This window comes from Oncorhynchus keta, chromosome 16 (assembly GCF_023373465.1).
Source record: "Oncorhynchus keta strain PuntledgeMale-10-30-2019 chromosome 16, Oket_V2, whole genome shotgun sequence".
In the NCBI taxonomy this organism is placed as follows: Eukaryota; Metazoa; Chordata; class Actinopteri; order Salmoniformes; family Salmonidae; genus Oncorhynchus; species Oncorhynchus keta.
This window is the reverse complement of record NC_068436.1, coordinates 1,883,009-1,895,559: the sequence shown is the minus strand read 5'-3', so window position 1 is coordinate 1,895,559 and position 12,551 is coordinate 1,883,009. Positions and strand designations below refer to the sequence as shown.

Here is a 12,551-nt window from a genome sequence, read left to right as displayed (position 1 = left end):
AGTGGAAGAGTGGGGTAACATCTCACAGCAAGAACTGGCAAATCTGGTGCAGTCCATGAGGAGGAGATGCACTACAGTACTTAATGCAGCTGGTGGCCACACCAGATACTAACTGTTACTTTGATCCCCCCCCCCCTTTGTCAAGGGACACATTATTCCATTTCTGTTTGTCACATGTCTGTGGAACTTGCTCATTTGATGTCTCAGTTGTTGAATCTTATGTTCATACAAATATTTACACATGTTAAGTGTTCAACTAACATCAAGGCGGTGGCCCGTTCCTGTAGGTTCATGCTCTACAACATCCGCAGAGTACGACCCTGCCTCACACAGGAAGCGGCGCAGGTCCTAATCCAGGCACTTGTTATCTCCCGTCTGGATTACTGCAACTCGCTGTTGGCTGGGCTCCCTGCCTGTGCCATTAAACCCCTACAACTCATCCAGAACGCCGCAGCCCGTCTGGTGTTCAACCTTCCCAAGTTCTCTCACGTCACCCCGCTCCTCCGCTCTCTCCACTGGCTTCCAGTTGAAGCTCGCATCCGCTACAAGACCATGGTGCTTGCCTACGGAGCTGTGAGGGGAACGGCACCTCAGTACCTCCAGGCTCTGATCAGGCCCTACACCCAAACAAGGGCACTGCGTTCATCCACCTCTGGCCTGCTCGCCTCCCTACCACTGAGGAAGTACAGTTCCCGCTCAGCCCAGTCAAAACTGTTCGCTGCTCTGGCCCCCAATGGTGGAACAAACTCCTCATGACGCCAGGACAGCGGAGTCAATCACCACCTTCCGGAGACACCTGAAACCCCACCTCTTTAAGGAATACCTAGGATAGGATAAAGTAATCCTTCTCACCTTCCCCCTTAAAAGATTTAGATGCACTATTGTAAAGTGGCTGTTCCACTGGATGTCATAAGGTGAATGCACCAATTTGTAAGTCGCTTTGGATAAGAGCGTCTGCTAAATGACTTAAATGTAAATGTAAATGTTAAGTTTGCTGAAAATATCCTCAGCTGACAGTGAGAGGATGTTTATTTTTTTTGTTGCTGAGTTTATGTAGATATTGTTGAATTTGAGCATTGTACAGATGTGTAGATCTAGTTGAAGTAGAAGCTGGACAGGGCCATAGCTCTTGGCTAGTGTTCATCTGATTATTACCCCCCTTAGCCTGAGAGTTGACTGTGTCACAGCTTCCTGAACCGCCATACTGAAACAATTTTACCTCTCTAATGGGGGCATTTCATGAATTACACTCAGCAAGCATTATCTATATGACTCTTTGGAACTTTAATGAGATTAATACATTTTAGATGTCAAAGTATGCGGAGGGATTACCGCTAACAAGCTCATTAGTACGTGTGGTCCATGTGGACTTCAGTTCATATCCTGGACTATATGTTGATTCTCTGCTGGGGGTCCTGTGGTGGGCCCTATGTGATAAGTACAGAGTAGAGGTTCTAGTGGAACAGCCTTGTTGATTTCACGAAGCATCGGTCTAACTGTCACTCAGACCATGAACCATGTCCATACAGTACACTGTGGATCTATAATAGATCATACACTGCAGATCTAAGATACATCTATGATAGATTGGCACTTGCCGACCACTATGGCTGCTGGTATTTCTTACACTAATTGGTCTTCTGGCCAATCAGATCAGATCTTTTTCATAGCTGATCTGATTGGTCAGACCTGAGAAACTTAGTGCTTAAAGGATTGTTTTATTTTTTTAAATGTTTTTTATTTACTTTTAAATGTATGATACAGTATGTACCCATTTATTTATTTATATTTTTGAAAGAAAATAACTTGGAAATGCCTCATGAGCTAAGTTCAACAGTCTTACTCCATCAGAACCCATAATATAAGATTGTTTAAAACATTGTATAACCTTAAAACATAGTTGAAACTATCATTTTGATTTCATGGATGGTCATTTTTTTCATCCATAGATCTCCATGGATCATTTCTCGGGCCACATCCTTCAGCTCTTTAGCAAAACAGTGGTGTGGTGACAACTTGTTTGAACTGCCGCTTTAATGACAAGCATTTGTAACTGCTGAATTTTAAACGTCAATCAGCTTTAACAACACCCTTTAGATGTGATATATTCACAATATATCACACCTTTTTGAAACCTCATTGTTTAACCAGTATCTTTGAACATGAAGTCTTTGTCAAAACTTCCACCCTTCTAAAAAGCCCTTCTCGAACGCCATCAACAATTATTTTGGAACCGTGATTACAATAGAATGTCGTACCATAACGATGAAAGAGATTGGCTTACATTGTTTCACTGACACTAATCCCAGCTACTATAATTAGAAATATGTCACTAACAACCAAATTATAGTAAATATAGTCCTGACTAGTGAACTCCTTCCCAAATAGCAAACTTTAAAAAATTTAAGAATGTTGGTGTAAAGTGCAGATGGGAAAAAAGGAGCTTTCCGATCAAGGAATAGCGACTTTGATGTGAAAACATGAAAGAGAAATCTTGTTTTACATTCGAGCGGCCCGATGGTCCAAGCCCCCTTCACACCGCAAGGAACTTTATTGACGCTCGATGAATTGATTCCTCAAAGGCTTCCAGTGGGGTTTGGGTTTCTCTTGAACCCGAGGAAACATTCCCTCACTAATGGCTTGTGACAGTAGTCCGGCCTGCGATTCTCAATAAAAAATGCAAAAAGAGAGGAAGGTAGGGTTCCCAGCCTACAGATGAGCGAGTCGCTCCAACAAAGCTGCGTCTCATTTTGACACAGCGTCGTAATGAGAACCTGCTGGTACTTGCTCTGGGGAGATGTGGCCCCTTTAAGCGCAGGCCTAGGAGCAGCTTCCCTATTCCTGACTATACCCTCCAACCATAAAGTTGTCAAACTCCAGACTGACCTGAGATCTATGCTTTGTTAGGGAGCATCTCCCTTGGCTATGGAGGACAAATATGGGCCAACACAGATTGTGCTGATTTGTATGACACCGTTATGCTGTTTGGGGTTCTTGGTTGCAGGGTACAACGCTTTACATCACGCTTGTGGTCCGAATAGCAATTCTGGGGTTTTGTAAAACATTGCAATGTCGGTGACACACTCTACTTGGCACAGGGTGACAAACCAGAGACATTTTGATTACTGGCCCAACACTCTTAACTGCTAGGCTAAATTATTCAAATCCAACCACAATGTGCTTTTCCTTTCGCCTAGGTCATTTTAATCTGACATGGGCTTTGTCTCTGGTGCTTTTGATGAGGTTTAGGGTGATGTACAGGCAGTGTGTGGTGTTCTGTGCACAGTGGCGTGTATTCATAGGTGCTAAGGGAAGCCAGGCTTCCCCAAAAAATTTACCAGGAAAAAAAGGAAACACACATTATTGTGTCTCTGTGTTTCATAATTTTCCTTAAATTCCCAAGAATTCTCTCGCCAGAGAAAGCATCCGAGTGAGCGAAACAGCGCCCCTCTGTCTCTGTATGTCTAGCCCATCTATCTGATGCTGTCTGGTCAAAAAGAGTATGACATTGTTGCTGTCCGTAGAATTGAACGCAAGGGAAGCCAGAGAGCATTTGGTCTCCCTTGATAATTAAAATAAAATGATATTTTAGCTCAACGTTGATTGGCTGAGCGAGCTCAACTGTGAATGGTCTTAGCGGACCAAAAAAAAAGTTTTAAGGGAAGACAGTTTGGATTTGGCTTCACATCAATGACATCAAAAGCAAATTGTCAAAAAACATGAATCGTTGCATATCATGGTGTCGTTGTCCTCCGGTAGCTAGCTAGATAAAATTGTCCCTTTCCAAAATTAGCCATGGATGGAGATAACGATTTGGTTTGAATTCATTCTCTCTGGCCAGTGATTTATATAACTGCGATCCAACCAACCATAAATTCATACATTGTGCCCGTAATGTTAACATTGTTATCCATGAAGGACGTAGACTAGCGACAAGCATTTTAGCCAGGTAGCCTAGGAGGACAACAAATACTATGCATGTAACGTTACTGTATGACCAAGTCACAGACCGTTTTGGCAATATGAAGGAGAGGATGGCATTGGCGTTTCTCTGCAAGTAGGGTTGCGCGAGCTCACTCACTCACTCACTCACTCACTCACTCACTCACTCACTCACTCACTCACTCACTCACTCACTCAAGCACGCACACACATCAGTACCATGGAAAGCCACATCATATTTAGCTTGCATTGTTTGGACTAAATAGTTTTTGGTATCTTTTAGTTATCACTGTATTAGGTGATTTGATCATTTGAATCCTGAAGTTAAAATGGTGCTGGTGTTTTCTTAGCGACTTGCGGTAACACTCCGTGGTTCGAAATCAATAGTAGTTAGAAAATGACGTAAACATTTAACTTGCTTGACCATGCTCTAGGTCATGTAACTGTTTGTTACATGCAATAGGCTTCGTGGACTTCACTGGACAGATGCTGCTCTCCGGTTTTGTGATGAAACAAAGGTGTGGTTGAATTTATTCTGCCATTGTATCTTCTTATTGTCTCGGCCTTAGGCCTACAGTATATATCACGGTGGCAAGGCATATGACCTAATAGGTTATAGAGAAAACAACGCAATTATCATACAGGTTGTAATATGGCTTTCTTTTCTGGCTTCCCCAGTGATTTTACCCACTCCCCGTGGGCCTGTGAAGCCTCAACGCATTCTACGCCCCTTGGCTTTCCCATTGAATGTGTCCACAACCATTCTCTGGGCCCGTATTCACAAAGCTTCTTAGAGTTGGAGTACACTGATCTAGAATCAGTTGTCCCTTTCAGATCATAATGGATAAGATTATATGGACAAGGGGGGGACCTAATCCTAGGTCAGCACCCCTACTCTGAGATGCTTAGTGAATACAGGCCCTGGGTGTAGCGAGATATAAAGACTCCCCAGTATAAGCCGGGCTCCCGTTTGTAGCCTTTAGATCACCCCGGTAGCCCAACAGAGGGGATTGTCACTTGAACTATCAAACCTTGGGTTTAAACCGTGTTTAAATAGCTGGGCTCGCTGCGTGGCTTTTAGCCTCAGGACCCTGAGGTTCAAGGGAAGCCGAGTAGTGGGTTAATGGGGCTGTAGTGAGTAAATACGACCTTACAGGTGTCTCCGCAGAAGCTTTTTGTGGAATTTGCTCACTACGAAGAGGAGCGAGTTTGAAGGGAGAAGCGTTGTCCCATAAAAGCAGAGCACTGGAGTCCATTGATCCTCAGACCACTGGGGGGTGGGCTAAGTTACTCTCGGGGACGTGCGCAGTGGACACTCAGCGAGGAGCGGTCGAAATGTTATTGGAGGATGGTAAAATGGGAGTGCCTGTAGTCAGTTTCACATTGTCCCAACACACAATGGCCTTGCTTTGACAGCGAATGTATATGTTTATGCATTCTAAAATGCGCTCCAGGTGATCCGCCTTCCTGAAAAGGGGGCGTAATAGGTACAATTATTCGTTACAAATCCATACAAGCCTCTATAAAGATATAAAGAGATGAAATGTGTGACTCGGTAGAAGGTATGCCATCTGCTCATGATTCTATGATGACTCATTCCAGGAGAAATTTAGAAGTATTTTATCATGGCTAGCGAACAATAAAACACCTAATTTAAGGGAATGGGAAAATGCTCAGCTATTAATTTGGACTGATAGACAGTTTACTCATGCCAAACACTCCTAGTCATTTATAAGATATAAGTTCTGTCTTGTTTTACCACAGAATAAAAATCCCAAACTTTAGGCATTTTCCCAACGGAACCATCCTCTTTATCCCTTCCCGCTGAAAAACTGGCACACATAAAGCTATAAACTTTAATGATGGGTTTAATTCAGACACTGTAAACTACTCTCTGGTTTTCAATTGACTTCTATTCTCCTCCCTCTTCAGCCATTTACTTATATCAACTTCTAGGGCGAACGAAGCGACTGCTGCGCAGACCTGGTTTTCCTTCGAATACTATAAGCATTTGCTTGAGCCGACTGGAGTGCCACTGTAGCAGGTGGGTGGGATTTGAACCCAGATCTGCTGCTGAGGGGTGCTGGAAGGGGGTCTCGAGAAGTGAAGTCGAGATTGCGAGACCGCAGCAAAATACATATTGCACTTCCTGTCCCAGAAGAAATCTTTAGCAAGGAATCATGTTCATTGGTTTTTCCATCCAAAGGTGGTGAGGGGAGGGGGGGTCAGTTCATGGCTTGTTTGTCATGGATGGCACACGGCTAAAAGGCTTTATGGGCCTCGTAAAACAGCTTTAGGACGTTTGATAGATTACTCCTACAATTTGTTTCCCTTGTGTATTTTATTATCGCGGTTTTGGTTGATGCTATATCGCACCATTGCAATGTCACTTTCTTCCCTCTGATTCTTTTTTCAATGCAGTATCATTTTTTTCTATAGTAAAAACCCATATAGTACTTTCACATTGGTTGTGTACATTATTGTCATGGTAGGTAACATGTCAACTACAAGGCAATAACATATTTGTGGGACATACTAGAAGGGAAGTTACAAATCCAATGTGTGCAATCTGCTACAATTCCTTGTGCTTAAGATCCCTGAGTGCATCTTTAACATATCACCCGAATTGCAAAATTCGTATGACATCATACAAATGGCAAAATCCATAAAGTATCACACGAAATGGATGACGTGGTACACAAAATGGATGACGTGGTACACAAAATGGATGACGTGGTACACAAAAAAATGGGGACCCGTTTTTGCCCGTGACCATCATTTTCAAAACTACTGGCTGAAATTATACAACATTTGAGGCCGTCTTTAACAAGCAAGAACACATTATTGTTGCTTTAATAAAAGGTCAAATTCCATAGAACAATGCAATGCACATGCTCCCTTATGTTCTTATTGTGTGTGGCTGAACATCAACATTCTTCTCAGAGTACTAGCTTTCTAGTAAGGAAATGGAGGCTGATCACGTCAACTCCAGCACTCCCTTTTTACCCATTGATCGAGCTGTACTTGTCGGAGCAAAGACTCCTGCGAGCATGAACAGCATCAACCTTTAAGATAAAGCTCTCACCATCTCCCCCCAAGGAGAAAGTAGGGCAGGATGTCAAGGCTGAGAAGAACCATTTGGCTGTCTGCAGACCAGACTCCAGCCCAGGGGGTGTTGAGTGGGATGGGAGCCAGGCTAGAGCTACAGCCAAAGGGGGAGATGAAGTTTCACCCCTGGGTCCAATGCGCCAGGCTCTGGTTCTCTCACTGGACTATATTTCACCATGTGGTGTATAAACCTGAGGAATGGGCTAGAAGGTTTAAACCCTGGTAATGATGATAAATTAACACATAGATGAATTGAATTGTGGCACTTTCAATATAGCTCTCCTAACTCCATACTTACTCCCTAAAGACAAGCTGTAGCTTATGGGTTTTAATTGGTAAATGCATTACTATTGTTTCTGGCAGCTTACTCAAAAAAGCATAGGAGACTGGAAAGCCTACGTTTAAGTGATATAGTTCTACCTAGTAAAGAACAGTGCAAGACATCGTTTTGTAGCATGTGTGAGGTATTTTTCCCATTCTGCTGGCTTCAATTGCAAATAGGTGTGCTTGGTAGTGAAATAATTTACCATGTAGAGTATATTTTGCTAATATAAGAAATGAAGAACATTGTACATTGTATAACATATCCCAGTGCACTGCCAGTCGAATGTTTACCTGACACCGAGGAGTGAAACTGGACCAATGGATGAGATTACTTCGCGCCCTTGACTCCTCCCAAACATGCCCACAAGAACACCCCATGTTAAACTACTACATATTCAGAACATTGTCAGTGGTCCTCTACTGATGCTGAAGAACACCTGGATGAAGGCATTGCAGCTCGCCGTTTCGATTTAAAAAAAAAAACAATTTAGCTAACAACTATGAATTACAACATTCTGTCCATAATATGGGCGATAACATTACCTGCGTGCATGGCAATCCACGGATTATACAATTTCGGTCAACCCGAGTTATTCTACAAAAAGAATAACTGCAAGCCCATCCCGGCCAATCTTGTCCTGTGCCATGACATCGAATACACCGAGATGCGTCTCCCGAACCTTCTCGGGCACGAGACAATGAACGAGGTTTTGCAGCAAGCCTCTTCGTGGATTCCACTGGTCCAGAAGCAGTGTCACCCCGACACGAGGAAGTTTCTTTGCTCTCTCTTTGCACCGGTCTGTCTGGACGATATGGACGAGCCTATCCAGCCGTGCAGGTCGTTGTGTGAGAGCGTCAAACACGGTTGCGCACCAGTGATGTCCGCGTTCGGGTTCCCGTGGCCAGATATGCTTGACTGCGAGCGCTTCCCGCCCGACAATGACCTGTGTATCCCTCCAGCGGGCATCGATCATTTCATGCCAGTCACCAAAGAAGGTAAGGTATTGGCATAATCCGGCTAGACACTTACAATTTTCACAGAATAAACCTCAATCGATTATTTTTTTGTAAAACCTGTTTAACTTCCAGTTCTGAAAACAAAATACACGGCTTTATTATGGAAACATAACAAAAAGTACAAGGTTTATCTGATATTTACATAGTACTATATAAAGCAACATTTTACACACACAAACGCGCACACGCACACACACACACACACACACACACACACTACAGCTGCATTCTGTTGGCATTCACCCCCAAAAATATACTGATAAAGTCAAGGCAAAATATGTCTTAGCCTACAGTAACATGACACTACTTTAAACGGGAAACGGCCAATGACACATTTGATGTAGGAGCCTAATGAGATCCAATGCGGTAATGTAACGGAGTCGTTTAATAAAACGTCATAGCCATGTTCCTGGAGCTCCATTCCCCCCTGGATTTTCATAAGCCTGAGCATCAGGTTAATAGTGGGGAGGCTTGTGGAATCTCCTTTGGGCAGGACCTGTTTTTACTGGGTTGTTCTCTTAATAAGGGGATGTGTAAAACGGCCACAGGTTACTCCTGAGATCACTCTCAACAGTGGGATGTGAGAAAGAATGCATTGAAGAGCTTTACTATTTAAACTGTCATATGCTGCATTATGTGACAGTCGATAGAACACCTGTTGAATGTACAGTGGGAGTATAATACATGTGCTCTCGTTTCTCCTGTAGTGCCCAGAGTGTGTGACGCCTGCAAGGAAAAGGAGGAAAACGACAATGAAATAGTTGACAACCTGTGCAAAAATGACTTCGGTAAGTCCTATTCCTGAATTCTAACTAAATACAGTCGGCTTATTAGCACTCGCTTTCAAGTCCAACAAATCCAAACCTTAACCTCCACCTCTTCCTTTCACCCCTGGCTGCTTTGCGTAGCCCTGAAGATCAAGGTAAAGGAGATCTCCTACATGAACGGCGACACCAAGATCGTGCCCGAGACCAAGAGCAAGACCATCTACAAGCTGAGCGGCGTGACTGAGCGCGACCTGCGCAAGACGGTGCTCTGGCTCAAGGATGGCCTGCAGTGCGTGTGCGACGAGATGAACGACATCAACGCCTCCTACCTGGTCATGGGCCAGAAGATGGATGGCCACCTGGTGATCACCTCGCTCAAGCGCTGGCAGCGGGGCCAGCGTGAGTTCAAGAGGATCTCGCGCAGCATCCGCAAGCTGCAGTGCTAAGCGAAGCAAGACTCAGATCCAGATGAGTCTTATCGAAACTCTTAAGAGCCGGATCTGGTCTGATCCGGATGCAACTAGTTCTCAGTCAGTATTGTTAAATGTCCTGTCCTTAGTATCATGTTTAGCACTGCCATAGGCTACTTTTCAACAATTTCATGGTTTATTAGGGTCTCATTTGAGCCATCAATTGTCTTTAAGACAAAGCAAATCACATACACATTACAGTCAAATCAAAGACAAACAGGCCTTACGACACATGTCATGTTGTCTGCATTTTTCAGTGTTTCTGAAAAGACTGAAAATCATTAGTTTACCAGTCATTTTTTTCATGATTAAATGCAGTCTGTTAGGCTACACTTATCCAGACTTGATGATGAGGCTGGATACATTTTCAGTGCATAGGCCTATCATCAGGTGAGAGGAGAGTGTGTGGTTTCTGTGTGCATGGTGTGATATTGTTCAGATGTGTTCTTTAAGATGATGATAGTGAGACTAAGGTATGTAATGAAATGCAGTGTAATGTGCTCTTTTTTTTACGTATTCTTTTTCTCAAGCAACGAGAGATAGCTGGCTATATTCTCTGCCTTTTTAGATACTACTTCCAATGTACCCCTGGCATCGGAAGTTCAACGGGCCAGAGCAAGGCCCATATCATTGTGGTGACAACGATCCATTATTTGACCCTCTGCAGTCAATGGACGGTCAACTTTTTGTACATGAGCCTCAATGCTGCACTGTTCCTATTTCCACCACAATTATTGATTATGAAATGTGCCTCTGTTTCAAGCTTTTTCACGTTAGTTCCTTTGACATGCCATTTCTGTGTTTCAATTTTTTAAGACATTTATTCTCACTATGACAGCGTGTCTTAGGTATGTTAACTAAGTATATCAGGATTGTATATTAGTGGTCGATTGTGTTTTAATTGCTTGGGGTGAATGCAAAAAAAAAATGCAGCTGTAGTGTGTGTGTGTAAAATACTGCTTTATATAGTACTCTGTAAATAGCAGATAAACCTTGTATTCTTGTACATAATTTTGGGAGACCGCAGAAGTCGGGACAAGTGTGAATTCAGATGGTAATAAGTTTTTTAAAATTCCAACACTAAACATATATTTGTATAATATTAATCTGAGAAGTGTGATTCTTATAAATGACCGGTTACTGCATCTTTTGATCCCTCTTAATTAAAGGAAACAATTCAAGGAACCTTTTAAAATACAAATCAATGGCATGTTTATTATGTTTGGAACAGATATGAAGTGAAGACCGGAGACCTCTTCAGAACCATTCCAGACCAAGACCCAACTTCTTGATAACCAGAGCTAGATTCAGCTTATTGACACTATGACAAGATCGGTTCAAATGTGGAAAGACAAGACCCAGACCAACCCTCTTAAAGTATCCATCTACCTAAACGTTAGCATGCCATTACGGCCTCCACATTTAAAGCAAGGTGCCAGGGCAAGAGATGGTACTCAGTCTCATTTATTTGGTGCTACTGTAACATGCGTCCTTTGTCCTGATTGTGCCCACATTTGTAGACAGGTGTAGATGATCAAAAAAACACATGGTGATCTGATGTTCTTGACCCCTTGCAGAGGTAGCACAGCACGCATTGTGTCCGGATATCTCACAAGTGTAGACAGATCTGGACTGTAAAAACATTTACATAATTTTCCGGGTGGCACCATTGTCTTAAAATGAATACATTCATATTATTTTTAAACAATATCTGTCCAATAATTTGCATAGAGAGAGGAATCAAAAACATCTGGCCACAATACAGAGAAAGTGGACTGATAAAATACACATTTTAATGCCCAAGTATAGACGACAACCCCATGTGAGCACCAGGTATAAATTGGGCTAGTGATGTTCTGTATCTTCACCACATCATGAGCTGAGACCACAAAGACGAGCCAAGACCCAGACCAAACCAATACTTTGGGCACTGAGGCCCTGACCAAAATATCTCTTAGGGTAAAATGTATACAATAATGAAGAGCTCACTTGAGTAATAGCACCATCTGCTGGATATATTTCAAATTATTAACGAACAGGGCCAATGTGACAGTTATGGGGATTTTAGTGTTACCACTATCAATTTACAGATATACATATTTTCAGAATATGTGACCCATGTGGGGATCAAATTCATATTAATAAGAGTTAAGGAAATTAGTATTCAGTTTAGAGAAGGGAATGGTTTAATACAAATACTGACCAATCAAATTCATATTAATAAGAGTTAGGGAAATTAGTATTCAGTTTAGAGAAGGGAATGGTTTAATACAAATACTGACCAATCAAATTCATATTAATAAGAGTTAGGGAAATGAGTATTCAGTTTAGAGAAGGGAATGGTTTAATACAAATACTGACCAATCAAATTCATATTAATAAGAGTTAGGGAAATGAGTATTCAGTTTAGAGAAGGGAATGGTTTAATACAAATACTGACCAATCATATGCATATCCCGAAAGAAGGAAATGATCTCACTACAATAAATGTTAATAGAAAGTTAGCAAAAATAGATCTTACTACCATGGAAGGAAAATACCTATCTATTTGTGGAAAAATCACCCTGATGAACTTTTTAGTCAAATCTTCCAGTTGACCTATTTGCTTATGGCCCTGCCTAACAACAACCTAACAACTTTTTAAAAAAATTATATGAGCAAAAAATATTCCATTTAATTTGGAACGGCAAGTCAGCCAAGATTAAACAGGCCTATTGATAGAAAGTGCATTTGGAAAGTATTAAGACACCTTGACTATTTCCACATTTTGTTACGTTACAGCCGTATTTTAAAATGTATTTAAATACATTTTTTCCTCATCAATCTACACACAATACCCCATAATTACAGAGCGAAAACAGGTTTGACATTTTTACAAATGTATTATAAATAAACAGAAATACCTTATTTTCTTAAGTATTCA

General features: G+C 42.0%; 1 protein-coding gene across 1 annotated transcript; it reads left to right on the top strand.

Moving 5' to 3' along the window:
- The first annotated feature begins 7,771 nt into the window (after positions 1-7,771).
- LOC118395349 (secreted frizzled-related protein 2-like) lies at positions 7,772-10,829 on the top strand. Its single transcript, XM_035789093.2, has 3 exons — positions 7,772-8,370; positions 9,099-9,179; positions 9,300-10,829. Exons 1-3 carry the CDS (start codon positions 7,875-7,877, stop codon positions 9,602-9,604), a joined length of 882 nt encoding a protein of 293 aa, XP_035644986.1. The 5' UTR covers positions 7,772-7,874; the 3' UTR covers positions 9,605-10,829.
- Positions 10,830-12,551: the final 1,722 nt, after the last annotated feature.

Excerpts from the sequence above, each read along its gene's own strand:
- LOC118395349 (XM_035789093.2), top strand. The coding sequence starts at position 7,875 with ATGAATTACAACATTCTGTCCATAATATGGGCGATAACATTACCTGCG. Across the intron at positions 8,371-9,098 it reads CATGCCAGTCACCAAAGAAG|TGCCCAGAGTGTGTGACGCC; the intron begins GTAAGGTATTGG and ends TTTCTCCTGTAG. Across the intron at positions 9,180-9,299 it reads CCTGTGCAAAAATGACTTCG|CCCTGAAGATCAAGGTAAAG; the intron begins GTAAGTCCTATT and ends TGCTTTGCGTAG.